We start from the raw sequence: 15851 nt of genomic DNA, 5'->3' as shown, positions 1-15851 counted from the left end.
AATAAATAAAATAAAAATAGATCTACCCTAGGATCAGCAATTTCACTTCTGGGTATTTATCCAAAGAAAGTGAAAACATTAACTTGAAAAGATATATGCACCCCATGTTCACTGTAGCATTATTTATAATAACCCAGACTTGTCCATTAATGGATAAATGGATAAATAAAATGTGGTATACACACACACAATGGAATGTCATTCAGCCATAAAATGAAGGAAATCTGGCCATTTGCAACAGCATGGATGGACCCTGAGAGTATTGTGTTAAATGAAAATAAGTCAGACAGACAAGACCAATACCACATAATCTCACTTAAACATGGAATCTAAATAAAACCAAAAAACTAAAAAAAAAAAAAAAAAACCAACCAATAATCATGGATGTGAACGATATTCATCGACAAATGCGTACTGATCAACGAGCAATGATATCACTTCACATTTGTTAGAATGGCTATGATCAAGTAGACAAGAAATAACAAGTCTTGGCAAGGATGTGGAGAAAAGGGCACCCCTATGTCAAAAATAGACAACTGGTAAATTATGCTTTGTCTAAATGATGGAATATCACGCAACTAAAAATGACTCTGTACCAAAATATGTCAGGATGTTGGGAAATACACAAAGTCCAGAGGGCAGGTTAAAAATTAGGGTGAGAAGAGAAAAAGACAGGCGGGTCGCCAAACCAAAATGTTGACAGCAGTTTCAGTTGGGCAGCAGTGATATTATTTTTGCTTATCTGAAATAAACATGTATTACTTTTGCAATAAGAAAATGAAAGTGTAAAAATAAAAGTTGTTGTTTTAAAAACAAAGAGAAGAACTTTACTCTGGGGACTCTGCCAATGTGAAAAAATTGGTAGTAGTTCTTGGCTCCCTTCAACAAATCAACCCTGAAGAAACACAGAAATCTAGGAACTTAAAAAAAAAAAAATCTTGAGAAACTCACAGGATGATGGACAGTCCCTTTTGAGCTGGTCCGGGGAAGGGGGTGTGGAGCTGAAGGGGACTGGCCGATGAAAGCAGTTAAGAGAAAGCCAGCGAGGGTGGGGGGTGGGCAGGTTAGCTTTCTCTCTGCCCTTATGCACTGATGCCTCAGTATGGTAACTGCTTGTCCTCTTACTGAAGAATCTGGTGATAGGAGCACCAGAGAACTAGCTCAGGAATTCACTGCAGGTCAGGTGGGGGCGGGGGAGGCAGGGGGTGTGGTGCAGTGGGGGGCAGCTGTCAACGTCCTGCTGTGAGTTGAAGACCACAGTGGGAGACCGTCTGGCTTCAGGCATCCATTCCTCCACTTCCCTCCTCCAAAGCCCACTGAGGGTCATTGCTTCCTTCCAACCTGCTTCTCCCCGAGGGCAGAAGGCCTGCTGGACCACCATATTACATCACTCCAGGATTACATCGCTCCAGGAGGTGCCGTTCTCATCACGCTCTAGGTGGACAGCATCTTCTGGAGTTGCACAGCACACAACCTGCACAGTCTGACGTTAGCATGCTTGGTTAGGAAGGGCCTCGGGGCCTCAGTTAGGGCCAGCGGCAGGGAATTAATAGTGCCAGCATCAGGGCATGAGTTAGAGCCATAGTCAGGAATTAGTTAGGGCCAGCCTCAGGGCCTTAGTTAGGGACAATATTTGGGCCTCTGTTGGAGATAACTTGAGGGCCCTCGTAAGAGGCAGGTTGTTAGTTAGGGCAGCATCAAGGGCTTATTTAGGGACAGGATTAGGGGGATAGTGAGGGGCATTTGAGGCTATCAGGGACATTGTCAGGGCCTTTGTTGGGGCAAGCATCAAGGCTATAGTTATGACCAGTGACAGGGAGTGAGTCTGGCCACCATTATAGGCAGTGTCAGTGACCTGAGTAGAGACAATATCAAGACCTTACTTAGTGAGAACGCCAGAGACTTATTTTGGGTTAGGGTTTAGGGTTAGGCTGGTCCCTGGTGGGGAAGATTACAAACATGAGTGAATAACTGTGATATTCTGGCATCTTGAGCTCTCTGGGCCTAACAAAGACGACGATCTGGCCTTGAACCTTTCCCGGTGAAGTAGTGTCATACAGAATAGCGCATATCCTCGGGGCAGTAAATTTATTGGCTAAACCAAGGAGACCCTTGAGAAGTACATCTAGTGCCTCCCCGAACAAAAACAAACCAAAAAACCCCAACCCTCCATTCATATAAATAGAAAAAAAAATCAAACAGACCAAGACTGTAAGAGAAATATAAATACAACAAAACAAATAACAGAGGATATGAACAAAACGAAACACAATTTTTCATGGTAAAAGGGAACAAGGGAAAGCAGTAGCTAAAAACATTATTGTGAAATAAATAACACAAGAAGATAAATGGTAACATCCACACAGGAAAAACTGATGAGCTGGAAGGTAAGACTGAAGGGCTCTTCTAGCAAAAAGAGGAGGAGAATAAGACACTAAAATATAATTTGCGAACAGTGGAGGATCTAAGCAGATGGGTCACATCAAAATAGAGGTCCAAGAAAAAAAAATTAAACTTGGGAGAAGGAAGGAACAGAATAATGGGAAAAAAAAATTCCCTATATCAGGAAAATTTCATTGAATGCCAACAGGACAGATAAGGAAAAGCTTATCCTAGACATATTAGGTAAAATTTAAGGAAAGTAGACAACAAAAGCAACACTCAATCCCAAGAAGAAGAGCATATCACCAACAGCAAAAACCAGACTGATGTAAGACTTCTCCCAGTAGCCAGGCTGATTAAGGAGACATTGCAGTGAGATTCTTAACATGATGAAGGAACAGACTTTGAACACAAAATTGTGTATGCATTCAAACAATATTATAAAATTACTACTTTAATATTATAAAACTGTGGTGTTGGAGAAAGAAAACTCTTGAGAGTCCCTTGGTCTACAAGGAGATCCAACCAGTCCATCCTAAAGCAAATCAGTCCTGAACATTCATTGGAAGGACTGATGTTGAAGCTGAAACTCCAATACTTTGGGCCACCTGATGTGAAGAGCTGACTCATCTGAAGAGCCCTGATGCTGGGAAAGACTGAAGGTGGCAGGAGAAGGGGACGACAGAGGATGAGACGGTTGGACGGCATCACGGACTCAGTGGACATGCATTTGAGTAAACTCTGGGAGTTGGTGATGGACAGGGAGGCCTGGCATGCCGCAGTCCATGGGGTCGCAAAGAGTCAGACACGACTGAGCGACTGACCTGAACTGAACTGCTTTAAAACATTATAAACACCACCTGGCACATCAGATTTAATCAGATTCACCATCAATATTCGAGTCACCATTAAAAACCATCACAACGAAAACATTCATATAAGAAGAGAAACAAATCCAAGAGATACTGCAAGAAATGCACATTTACACAAGATCAAATACTTGGTAAAGTTATCTTAAAAAGAAAGGGAGGGTGCTGACAAGAGATACAGACGGGCAGACTATTCGTAATAACCTGAAAGTAAAATTCTAGAAAACACCAACAATAACAGTGGGGAAGGTTGAAAAAAAAGCAAAGGCCTAAGAGTGTGCTAAAGCTTTTGCCTTGTTTGGAAGAAAAGCGGCGGGTCATTTATTTAAAAGCCAAGGAGGAGGAAAAAACACAAAAAAGTACAACAGATTTTTAAAAACTGTTGAGATGAGTCCAACTATCTCAATAATTACAACAAAGGCAACTAGAATAAACTTGCCAGTTAAAAGTCAAAGATTGTCAAATTTGATCAAAGTAATAGCTATGTGCTATTTGAAGAGACATACCGAAAGAACAAGAACACCTAGCGGTTAAAAATGAATAGATGAAAACAGATAAAATAATCTTATGAAAGCTCAAAGCAAGCTGATAAAGCTTCAGTAAAATCAAATCCATAAACCTTAAGACCAAAAATATCATTATGGAGACCTACTACTTAGTGATAAAAGATCCAATTTATGAAGAAGACATAACAATTCTAACCACACATGAACCTAAGAAAATCACCTCAACTATAGATAAAATAAAAAGCAATAGGACCTCTGAGAGAAACCAACAAATCCACCCACTTATTTATTGTTGGCAGGCCACGCAGACGGAAAGTCAGCACAGACTGACATAACCAAAGGTTTAGGCAAGAAAATTAACCAGCTGGGTCCAATAAACAAATATAGATTTCTTTATGCAATAATTAAAGGATAAGCTATTCAAGAATTTGAAAAAAAAATTATAAAAATTGCTAATATACTAGGTCATAAAGCAATCCTCAATAAATGTGAAAGGATAAGTTTCATACAGATAAGATTCTCTGGCCATATAATTAAATTACACTTTAATAAAACTATGAATTAAAGTCCTCATCTCTTGTATCTCCTGCATTAACAGGCAGGTTTTTTTTTTTTTTAACCACTAGTGCCAACTGGGAAGCTGACTTCCCTACAAACAGTGCTGAATTTCCTCAGAAAATTAAAAACAGAATTACCATATGACCCAGAAACTCCACTTCTGGATATACACCCAAAAGAATTCAAAGTAGAGTCTCAAACAGATAACTGTATATCCATGATCACAGCAGTATTATTCACAATAGCTAAAACATGGAAGCAACCCAAGCTGATCAATGAATAAATTACCAAAATGTAGCACATTCATCCAACGGAATATTATTTAGCCTTAAAAAGAAAGGAAATTCTTCAATATGCTACAGCAAGAATGAATCTTGAGGACCTTTGCTAAATGAAAAAAGCCAATAACACACACACACACACACAACCCCAAATGCTACAGGATTTCACTTCTATGAGGTTCTTATTCAGTTTCCCAGTTGTGTCCGACTCTGTGACCCCATAGACTGCAGCATGCCAGGCCTCCCTGTCTCCCACCATCTCCCAAAGTTTACCCAAGGTCATGCCCATTGCATCGGTGAGGCCATCCAGCCATCTCCTCCTCTGCCCTCAATCTTTCCCAGCATCAGGGACTTTCCCAAAGAGTTGTCTGTTTGCATCAGATAACGAAAATACTGGAGCTGCAGGCTCAGCATCAGTCCTTCCAGTGAATATTCAGAGTTGATCTCCTTTAAGATTGACTGGTTTGATCTCCTTGCTGTCCAAGGGACTTTCAGGAGTCTTCTCCAGCACCACAGTTTGAGGCATCAATTCTTCGGCTTTTTGCCTTCTTTACAGTCCAGCTCTCACAACCGTATGTGACCACTGGGAAGACCACAGCTTGACTATATGGACCTTTGTCGGCAGAGTAATGTCTCTGCCTTTCAACACACTGTCTAGGTTTGTCATAGCTTTCCTGCTATGGGTCTTAGAACAGCCCAAACCAGTAAGATGGTGAATTTTCTATGTATTTAAACACAAGAAAAAAAGGTGGGGGGGAGGAACATCCCCAAAGAATTTTCCAGGGAACATGGTAATCAGATTCTAAAATTCTCGTGGACAAAGCTTGGTATAGCTAGCTAAAGCACTGTTGAAGATTAAAACGGATTTCCCTTATCAGATAACGGACTTATGAAGCCATAGAGATTAAAACTGTGTGATACTGGCATACAGAAAGACAAACTAAATAGAATAAAACAAACTCAAAACAGACCAATGCACACATAGCTGATTTATGGAGGAAGTCCATGGAGTCGCTAAGAGTCAGACACGACTGAGCAACTTCACTTTCACTTTTCACTTTCATGCACTGGAGAAGGAAATGGCAACCCACTCCAGTGTTCTTGCCTGGAGAATCCCGGGGACGGGGGAGCCTGGCGGGCTGCCGTCTATGGGGTCGCACAGAGTTGGACACGACTGAAGTGACCTAGCAGCAGGAATTATTCAATATGGAACTAGAAAAAGTGACTATTCACATGAAAAAGAATGAAACTGGATTCCCCGAAGTTACCCCCAGATTAACTAAGGACTTCAATGCAAAAACAAAACTTCAAATATTTTAGTAAAACCATAGGCATTATTCTGACCTTGAGTGACGCGTTTCATTAAGTACAAAAAGCACTAACCATAACAGACAGAACTAATAAATTCAAGAACTACTACTGATCAAAAAAATTGTTACACAAAGGATGGCTTGTTTTTTCAAACTGGGAGAAGATATTTGCAATGTATCTCAAAAACTTGGACCCTACCAATATGAAAAACCAAACAGAAAAATGAGCACATGACCTGATCTGGCATGACGCAGGAAAATAAATAAATATATATATAGCTAATAAACACGTGACAAGACGCCTGACCTCATTCTAAACAGGGAAGTACAAAGCAAGACCACAATAAAATGGCATTTTATACACAGTCCACTGGAAAAAGTCCAGAATGATAATACTGAATGTTGGGAAGGATCCAAAAGACACTTAGGTACTGCTAGGGAGAGTGTAAAGTTGTACAGCCACTGTAAGACAATGCCAACTTGTTTGCCAAGGTTAAACATTCACATATTCCATACCCTGGCAATTCCTTTCCTAGAAAAAGTGTACACCAAGATGCAGTTACATCTTGAACGAGAATACAAGTGTTTAAAGCAGCACTGTTTATAACATCAAGAAACTGGAAAGAACCCAAACGTTCACTAACAGGAAGTGTGGTATATTCACATAATGGAACAGGAGACGAAGAGAAAAGGAGATGAAAGAAACCAACCGCAACTCAGGCTGACATCTGTGAATTTCAGTTACGTCAAAAGACTAATTCCTGAAGGACCGCACACAGCACAATACTTAAAAATTCTGGAACACTGTCTCATTCTTAAAAAGCAAAGAAGTGATAGACAAGGCATTTAAAAGTGTTTTCTTAGGAAGGAGAAATACAAGGTAGTGAAGTCCACAGAGGTGGTCAAAGGTTTTTTCCAGGGTTCTGATTCTTCAAAAAAAAAAAAAAAAAAGATGAGGTAGCGGGTTTCCTTAGGAATTCATAGCATTATCAAAATATGTAAATACATTTGTATAAATAAAGTGAAAAAGGCCATGCATGGATCAATAATGAGATTATTTAATGAACCTAGGATCAGGATTTACTCTAAAATTCTATGTAACTAGAGTCCATCAAAACTAAATTTAAAAAACTTCACCTTGTTTCAAAAATCTTTCATGCCTCTTCATTGCATCAGGCCTCTTACCAGGGGTTCTAAGCTTTGAGACCTGGATGCTCCACGTTTCATTTCTTCAACATAATGGAAGAACAGAACAGAGGATGGAAGAACAAAACCAAAAAGGGAAAGCCTGCAGGACTGAGCGATTCTCCAACTAAGCTGTCATGTGACGCCAAGTCAGTCTTGAAGTCAGAAGCCAAAAAAAGTGCCCTGCAGACATTGCCAGCACTATCGCAGGACGTGTATTTACAGGCATACCTTGGGGATACTGTGGTGCTGATTCCAGGCCGCTGCACTAAGGCAAGGATCACAATAAAGCAAGTCACACTGAGTCTCCTGGTTTTCCAGTGCATGTAAAAGTTACGCTGGACTTCCCTGGTGGTCCAGTGATTCAGAATGCATCTGCCAATGCTGGGGACATGGGTTCTATCCCTGGTCTGGAAAGATCCCACATGCCACGGAGCAGCTAAGCCTGTGCGCCACAACTACCGAGTGCAAGCACCCACAGTCCGTGCTCTGCAATGAGAGAAGCTGCTGCAATAAGAAACCCGTGCACCGCAAAACCAGGAGTAGCCCCCACTGGCCACAACTAGAGAAAGCCTGTGTGGTTAAAAAAAAATTATGTTTACACTACCCTGTAGTTTGTTAAGAGTACAATAATAGCATTAGTCTAAGCAAATGTACATATTTGAATTAAAAAATACTTTACTGCTAAAAATTACTCCTATTAAGCCTTCAGGGAGTTGCAGTAGTAACATCTAAAATAACCAATCACATGGGATTTCCCTGGAAGTCCAGTGGCTAAGACTTCAAGCTCCCAAGGCAGGGGGTCCAGGTTCAATACCTGGTCAGGGAACTAAGATCTCACAAGCGGTAACAAAGATTGAAAATCCCGAATGCCGCAACTAAGACCTGGTACAGCCAAATAAATATTTTTTAAAAAATAACTGATCACAGATCACCATAACAAATGTAACGACAACAAAAGAGTTGGAAATGTGAGAATAAAATGTCGACACAGTGAGCGGATGCTGTTGGAAAAACGTCACCAATAGACTTGCTCAATGCAGGGTTGCCACAAACCTTCCATTTGTAGAAAAACGCAGTATCTATGAAGTACAGTAAAGCAAAGCATCATCAAGTAAGGTGTGCCTACTTGATGCTTCCTTTTTTTTGAAAATCACAAACCGTCACCATCCAACGTGGCAGCTGCTAACCACACGTGGGCATTTAAATCAGTGAAACTGTAATAAAGTTACAAATTCAGTTTCTCAGTCACAGTAGCAGCATCTGAAGCCCGAGGCTGCCTACGGTATCAGACAATACATAGAACGTTTTCATCATCCTGGGAAGTTCTGTGGGACAGCACTGCCCTAAACCTACGACAAGACGGGAGGAACTTGCTCATACACAAGCCAGGAGGAGCAGTGCAGGATCAGCTCAGGATTGTTGGAGGGGCTTCCAAGCTGAGCTGTCTTCTCAGGGGGAGTTCTGCAGCACCAGTCCCAGGGCTGACAGCCTCAAGCAGGCACCCAGAGAGACCAAGACGGCTGACTTAGTGAAACCCACCACCCCTTCACTCTGTCCCCTGGATGGGGCCCCTAAAAACCCTCATCTGGAGGGTAGGGGACAAGTGCTTGTGAACATCTCAGCTCTGCCTGCTGCCCCCTCCCCTCCATCTAGCTCTTCTTCCTCACTAGCCCCACTTACCCTGCCCTACAGGGCAGTTTTACTCTGAATAAGTACCTCTGCCAATCAAAGGAGCTGGGCTGGGAGATGTCAAAGTGGCAGCAAACAGCAGCACAGGAATTCAAGGCCCTGTGACTGCCACTGTCTCAGGACACTGGTGGAGGGCTGGGGGAGAGCAGGGGAGTGGTACAGTGCCCCCTGCCCCACCCCAATACACACCACTGAAGAGAGAGATCCATCATTCAAAGTAGGTCACTGTAGCCAGTTCCTTGTCCAAACCACCATCTATGTGGTGATCAACCCTCGACTATCACACTACCAAGCCGGGACCAATAACCCAGACCAGGAGGGCGCATGAAGCAACCACTGTGTAGATCATGACACTGAGCCCAGGGTGGGGCAGGAACCTGCCCAAGTTCACACGGCAAGGGGGCAGAAGAGCCCAGAGTGGAAACGCAGCTGGCCACCTTTCCGGGCTCCCTGGCCTCCTCCTATGCAAGGAGAGTCTGTGCCCCCCTGACTGTGCTCAGCCAGCCCTCTCTAACCAACAGTGATCCCCACCCTCTGGCTCACCCACAGGCCCTGGACAGACAGCAGAGGCAGCACCCTGACCAAGGGCAGCCAGCCAGGTCTGGCCCCTTCCTGGAACCTGGTCTGCCAGTCAGGCCCTGAGGAATGGCCTGGAACAGGGCGGGTCAAGTCAACTCCCCTTGGCCAGTGTGTGCAGCCCAGGAAGGATGCCAGGATTCCAGGTCAAGTGACCAGTGGGGGTTGCAGGGAGCTGGCTACAGGGCAGGAGGGAGGAAAGAGCTAGCAGGGGTCCCTGGGCCCCTTCTCAGAGCCCCCACAGCCACTGAACTCTGTGTTAGATGGCAGTCGTCAGGAACTACACCTGCCAGTGGGCTGGGATCCTCAAAGGCGGGGCCTGCGATCACTCACCTTTGACCGCAACACAGTGCCAGGCACACAAGCGGGCACCCTAGAGAAGATGCACTGAACCAGCAAACGAGGCGGACAGCTGAGGGATGGGGGGGGGGGGGGAGTCCCACCCGGGGGTCCGACCCCGAGCAGCGGACGTGAGGGCCTCAGCAATCAAGAAAATGAAACCTTATTTTCCTCTGACTTCAACTTCTATAATCGCACACTCACAGTCCCTGCCTGACCTCAAGGCTTAGAACAAGCATACGGCAAGGGCCACCCCACACACAGCACTTGTCACTTGCTGGACATTTCCTTCTTATTTCTTCCCCAGGTCCAGTCTATAAGGTAGGTTACCCTCTTCATCTGAAGGCTAAGGATGGACTTTAAAAGTTGCCCGAGATATACTACTGTAACAGTAGTATACAGGTGCAGCTGAGATCCCCACAAGGGTGTATCATACTTCAGAGATATCATTTTAAACCACCTTCATTCATTCAGCAAACACCGGTGAGCACCAGCCGTGTGCCAGGCACTTTTCTAGGTGCTCGAAACACAGCTATGAACAGAATCCACCTAGATCCCTGAGAGCTTTCATGCTAGTTAATGAGAAGACAAAAACTAACCACACAACATACTGTGGTAGAGTAGGGTCGCCACGCCTTTTCTGTCAGAAAGACCAAAGAGTAAACATTTTCAGCTTTGCCAGCCATATGGTCATTGCGGCAACGCCTCAGCTCTGCAACGTGCTGCTGCTGCTGCTGCTAAGTCGCGTCAGTTGTGCCCGACTCTGTGCGACCCCATAGAGGGCAGCCACCAGGCTCCCCCGTCACTGGGATTCTCCAGGCAAGAACACTGGAGTGGGTTGCCATTTCCTTCTCCAATGCGTGAAAGTGAAAAGTGAAAGTGAAGTTGCTCAGTTGTGTCCGACCCTCAGTGACCCCATGGACTGCAGCCCACCAGGCTCCTCCGTCCATGGGATTTTCCAGGCAAGAGCACTGGACGTGGGAGATATGTAAATAAGTGGGTGTGGTTACGTCACAATAAAACTTTATTAATGCACGGCGAATTTAAAATTTCAAATAATTTTCACGTGCCACAGACGTTATTCTTTTGATTTTCTTTTTCAATCACATTTAGAAACAGAGAAACTATTCTTAGCTTACAGGCTACACGCAAGCCGCTGGTGGCCCTGGACGGTATCTTGCCAACTCCTGGGAAACAAAACAGCTGGGGGCGTGTATGCAGGGAGGGACTTCAGGTCAAGGAGGCCTCCCCTAAGGAGGTGACCTGGGGGCAGAGCCCTGAACGAGACAGGCTGGCAGCCCTCTGCTCCCGGGGAGGGCAGTGGCACGTGGAAAGGCTTGGCAGCGTGAATGCGGGAGAGGCTTGGGGCGGAGCGGCAGGAGAGAGGTCTCTGGGTTGATGGAACGAGATCACGGGGCCTCTAAGCCCGGGGGAGGACTTTAGTCTAAATCTGACGTAAAACCACTGGGCTCTGGCACTTACTAGCTGTGTGACCTTGGGCGAGTTCTCCAACTTCTCTGTGCCTCATTTCTTAACAAAAATGAGAATAAGGACAGTGCTTGTTTTCAGAGGACGTGGCAGGACTCTGTGAACATAAGGTCCCAAGGGAGTGTTGGCTTCTGATATTTGTACTCGAGTCAAGGTGAATGGAGCAGGACCTGGGAGAGGTGGTGATAACTCTGGTCAACTCACCCACGATGTCCACCACATCCGGCCGGATGAGCGGCTCCCCGCCAGTGAGCCGGATCTTGTCCACGCCTTCTTTCACAAAGAGCCGGGCCAGGGTCAGGATTTCCTCTGTGGTCAGCAGGTCAGCCTTGGGGGTCAGAGGGACCCCCTCCTCGGGCATGCAGTATTGACCTGAGGGAAGGGAGGGGACGTGGAGGAAGGAAGTGACTGCGGCGGTCAGACCGCGAGGCCTCCGGTCCCCAACTTGCCCACCATGCTGCAAGTTTCTCCAGAACCCCAACTCAGCCAGGAGGAGAGACCTGGCCAAGTCTGAGGTGGCACAAACCCTAGGCCAGATTCACTCTGAGGCTCACCTTCCATTTCCATAAAATTTAACACCCTTCCCCATCTGGCCTTGGTGTCCCTCAGTGGGTTAAAGATGAGAAATGAGCGGCCAGGGCAGCCCGGCTGGGGGTAGGGGCAGGCCGAGACTTCCTCCTCTGTGAGGGGCCGCTGGGCGGGGTCTGCGCAGAAGGCCAGGGCCCTGGGCCCACTCCGGCCATCATTCAGTGCCTTCACTGCCTCTGGCTGTGACAGTGAGCCCCACCTCTGCGTGTCCTGAGGTGCAGGAGGCCAGGAGGTGCTCCCTGCCCTGGGCAAGGCCACTCTCCTCCTTGGCAACATGAGTTCTCACACCCAGGCTACAGTCCTTCAGGTGACTGAACACCAGTCCCATTTCACAGACTGGAAGACTGAGGTACCACCTGTTCAGGGCAAGGGAGCAAAAGGGGATAAACGAGGCAAGCCCTGGCTGGTCAGTGGGGCACCATGTCCTCCCTTCATTTCCCGTGGGACAGGTTCAACAGCACTAGTGGTCAGGACCTGCCAGGGAGTCGGGCAGATTAGGGAAAGGTCTAGAATTGGTCTTTGAAGATGGAACAGATTAGGCAAGAACATCAGAACATCAGTACTGCACGGGGTAAGTATTGTTAGGTTGAACATTTACTACACAGACATGTATTTATTGGGCCATGAAGTAAACACGTTTCTTACCGTGAGTTACAGTGCGAGGGAGGGAGGGAGGGAGGAAAGATGGAAGAAAGGCAGGACAGATGGACACGCACACTCTGGAAGTCCCTCCAGCAGTGGACCCACCCCAGAGCTCTCTGTACGACGTTATGCAATGAGGACTGTGTACCAGCCTGGCCCCAGACGACCTGTCTCATGCAACCGGAGTGTTTCCTTATACCCGGCCGTGCTGGCCGTGGGCACTGGCCTATTTCACCTGTTTACAGTGCCCGGCGAGCCCCATGCCATGTCCTGCACTGGGCAGACCTCAGGGAATTAGGAGGGCGGGAGAAAGAGTCCCGAGCCCGTGGTAGGTCCCGGGTCAGCCTCAGTCCTGAATCCAACAGCAATTCTGTTCTCCAGCCTGATTCCAAGGAGAACCAGCTTCCAGGATCACAAAACTCACTCTTGATCCCCACCTTACCCCTGAACCCCACTTGACGAGCAAGGAAGAAGGCTGGACGAAGTTTCCTAGAAAGAGGAATGGGGAGGGGGATTCCTGGGCCAGGGGCCACTGCAGCAGAGGGACAGGTGCCCAGAGAAGGCCCGGGGGGCAACTCACATCTGAGGTTGCATCTCTCGGTGAGGGAGATCCGCAGGTAGCTGTGGCGCCGGCCGAAGCTGTCGGTGAGGAAGGCGGAGAAGGGGGCCGCGCGCTCCCCCAGGAACGGCCTCGGCCTGGACGGCACCTGCAGTGGGTGGGAGGAACCACAGGCTGGGGGCAGGTGTGGGGAGAGCCCACCTCCGGGACACAACCCCCACCCCTGTCAACCACCCCCTCCCTCCCCTCTGACACCCGCACACTGCCTCTCCATCCATATGTGGGCTCCGTGGTTCTGGGGGTCTGGAAGTCTCCCCTCATTCACAGGATGAGAGACAGGTCTAGAAGGAAGGACCTGCCCCTCCAAGCCCCATACTCAGCCCTGGGGGTGCAGGGCCTCTGCTGGGGTGCAGCTGCCTGGGCATCAGGACAGGGCAAAGGGCACTAGACCCCACCCAGCCCCAACCTCCTCCCTGTCACGCCTCCCTCAAAGGACGCCCATCCAGGAACAGCCATCCCTAGCATCTTTTGGACAGGTCACCGGGAGGGCATGTGCCTCTCGGCACCCAAGAAACACGTCCAGAAACAAGGAGGGAGGAGCAGGCAGCTATGAGGGCCACTGGCCTGGAACATGGAACCACTTCTCCAACCCAGGCTTCCCCTTCCTTACCTTGAAAGTGAAAGTCGCTCAGTTGTGTCTGACTCTCTGTGACCCCATGGACTATACAGTCCAAGGAATTCTCCAGGCCAGAATACTGGAGTGGGTAGCCTTTCACTTCTCCAGGGGATCTTCCCAACCCAGGGATCAAACCCAGGTCTCCCGCATTGCAGGCAGATTCTTTACCAGCTGAGCCACAAGGGAAGCCCTCCTTACCTTGAGCTCAAAGCAATTACTCCTTGTGGCAGATGGGGTCACACAAGCTGCCTCTCCACTGCCCAGGGGGACCCAACAGACTACACCCCCAGGAGCAGCTGGGTAGCCAGCCAGGATGGGTACACCTACGATGGAGGGCTCCCCTCCTGTAGAAGACCCTAGGATAAGGACAATACAACCAGGGGGACCCACACAGGGAATGAGGACACCAGCCCCCAGGAAGGGAGGATGGAGGTGCTAGGATGGCCGCCATGCTAACCCTGTGCCCAGATTACGTCAGTCCTTATCCTTCACCTACCCACGGCCAGAAGAAAGGGTTAAGGACCCACACTTTGGGGATTAATGGGGAGGGGATTGCTGGAGGCTTCTCACAAGGCGCAAATGCATCCTGGGGGAGAGAAAGGCAGCCAGCCTCCGTCCCCCTTTCCCAAGTGTGAGATCATCTGCTCTCTCTCCCCGCCTCCCTTTAGAGCAGGGGTCCCCGAAGTCCAGGCTGTGGACCGGTACCTCCTATAAGATCAGTGGCAGCATTAGATTAGAAATCAAGTGCACAGGAAATGTAATGCACTTGAATCATCCCGAAACCATCCCCTCGCCCCCAGCCCTAGTCTGTGGAAAACTGTCTTCCATGAAATTGGTCCCTGGTAGCAAAAAGGTTGGGGACCCCTGCTTTAGAGCACAACCCTGGGTCATGACCGATGTTGATGATAACTGCCCCACAGAAATAACATCTGCAAGGCATCTTGAGGTTTCCAAAGAACGTTCTCTGCTCCGTCCCCACACCTGAAAGGATTATTATAACCAGTGCTTGGATGGGGTCCACGAACACCCCTGGTGGAACCAGGACTCAAATCCAGGTCTAAGTTCTGCAGTCTCTGCCCTAGTTGCATGGGGTGTGTCCAAGAAGGAACACAGGATGGAATACAGGGCAGGGAGAAGCCATTTCTCTAGTCTTCAGAACAAGAAATCATGATCGTGGTGGTCATCTGTGAGGTCTACGGATAGAGCTCTGGACTGGGGGCAGGAACCCCTGGTTTCCGGGCTCTGTGTACCCTGACAGACTGGCAGAGTTCTCTGACTCCTCTTGGTCTGCTCACCCAGCTATAAAACAAGGACAGTTATGGGCTAAAAGTGTCCTGCTGTAAAGAGGGGGTTAGCCAGGATGCTGGCAGAGAAACACCCCAGATTATCACCATCTTATAACCTAATAAAGCAGGCTTCTGGAATGGATAAAGAAGATGTGGTACTTATACCCAATGGAAGATGATTCAGCCATAAAAAAAAGAACAAATAATGTCATTTGTAGCAACATGGATAGACCTAGAGACTGTCACACTGAGTTTGAAGTCAGACAGAGAAGGACAGATACCGTATCAATTACTTGTGGAATCTAAAAAAAAAAAAAAAAAAAAAAGGTACAAATGAACTTACTTACAAAATAGGGGAAAAACGTTACAGATGTAGAAAACAATCTTATGGTTGCCAAGGGAGAAAGGGATAAATCGGAAGACTTATTATAAAGGGGGACTGACATACACACACTTGTGTGCTGAGCGCTCAGTTGCTAAGTCATGTCTGACTCTTTTTGACTCCACGGCTCCTCTCTCTGTCCATGCAGTTTCCAGGCAAGAATGCACAATCGAGCTGCCATTTCCTTCCTCAGGATCTTCCTGATCCAGGGATCCAACTCGCATCTTCTGCATCAGCAGGTGGATCCTTCTAGCACTGAGCCGCCAGGGAAGCCTGTGCACACACTGCTAATAAAGACCTACTGTATAGCATAGGGAACTCCACTCAGTGCTCCGTCATGGCCTATACGGGAAAAGAATCTAAAGAAGAGTGGGTACATGTGTAAGTGATTCACTTTGCTGGACAGCAGCAATGTGCTATACGGCACATTGTAAATCAACTATATTCCATTTAAAAATTTTTTTAAATGTTTAAAAAAGAAAGAAAGCAGGTCTCTGGGTCTCCTGCGGTCCAGAAAAGAGAAACATTTCCT

At 47.2% G+C, this 15851-nt stretch overlaps 1 protein-coding gene across 4 annotated transcripts in view; it reads right to left on the bottom strand.

Moving 5' to 3' along the window:
* The window catches only part of MOCS1 (molybdenum cofactor synthesis 1), a 33983-nt gene that overhangs the window by 12623 nt on the left and 5509 nt on the right, over nucleotides 1-15851 (bottom strand). For all 4 annotated transcript variants that reach the window (XM_018038896.1, XM_018038895.1, XM_018038893.1 and 1 more), the window contains exons 2-3: nucleotides 12997-13123; nucleotides 11391-11558 (exon numbers count right to left, since the gene is read on the bottom strand). In XM_018038896.1, the coding sequence (XP_017894385.1) occupies nucleotides 11391-11558; nucleotides 12997-13123 (295 nt within the window). The remainder of the gene's footprint in view (nucleotides 1-11390; nucleotides 11559-12996; nucleotides 13124-15851) is intronic.

The sequence above is a fragment of the Capra hircus genome, chromosome 23, assembly GCF_001704415.2.
Source record: "Capra hircus breed San Clemente chromosome 23, ASM170441v1, whole genome shotgun sequence".
In the NCBI taxonomy this organism is placed as follows: Eukaryota; Metazoa; Chordata; class Mammalia; order Artiodactyla; family Bovidae; genus Capra; species Capra hircus.
This window is presented reverse-complemented; position numbering and strand designations above follow the sequence as displayed.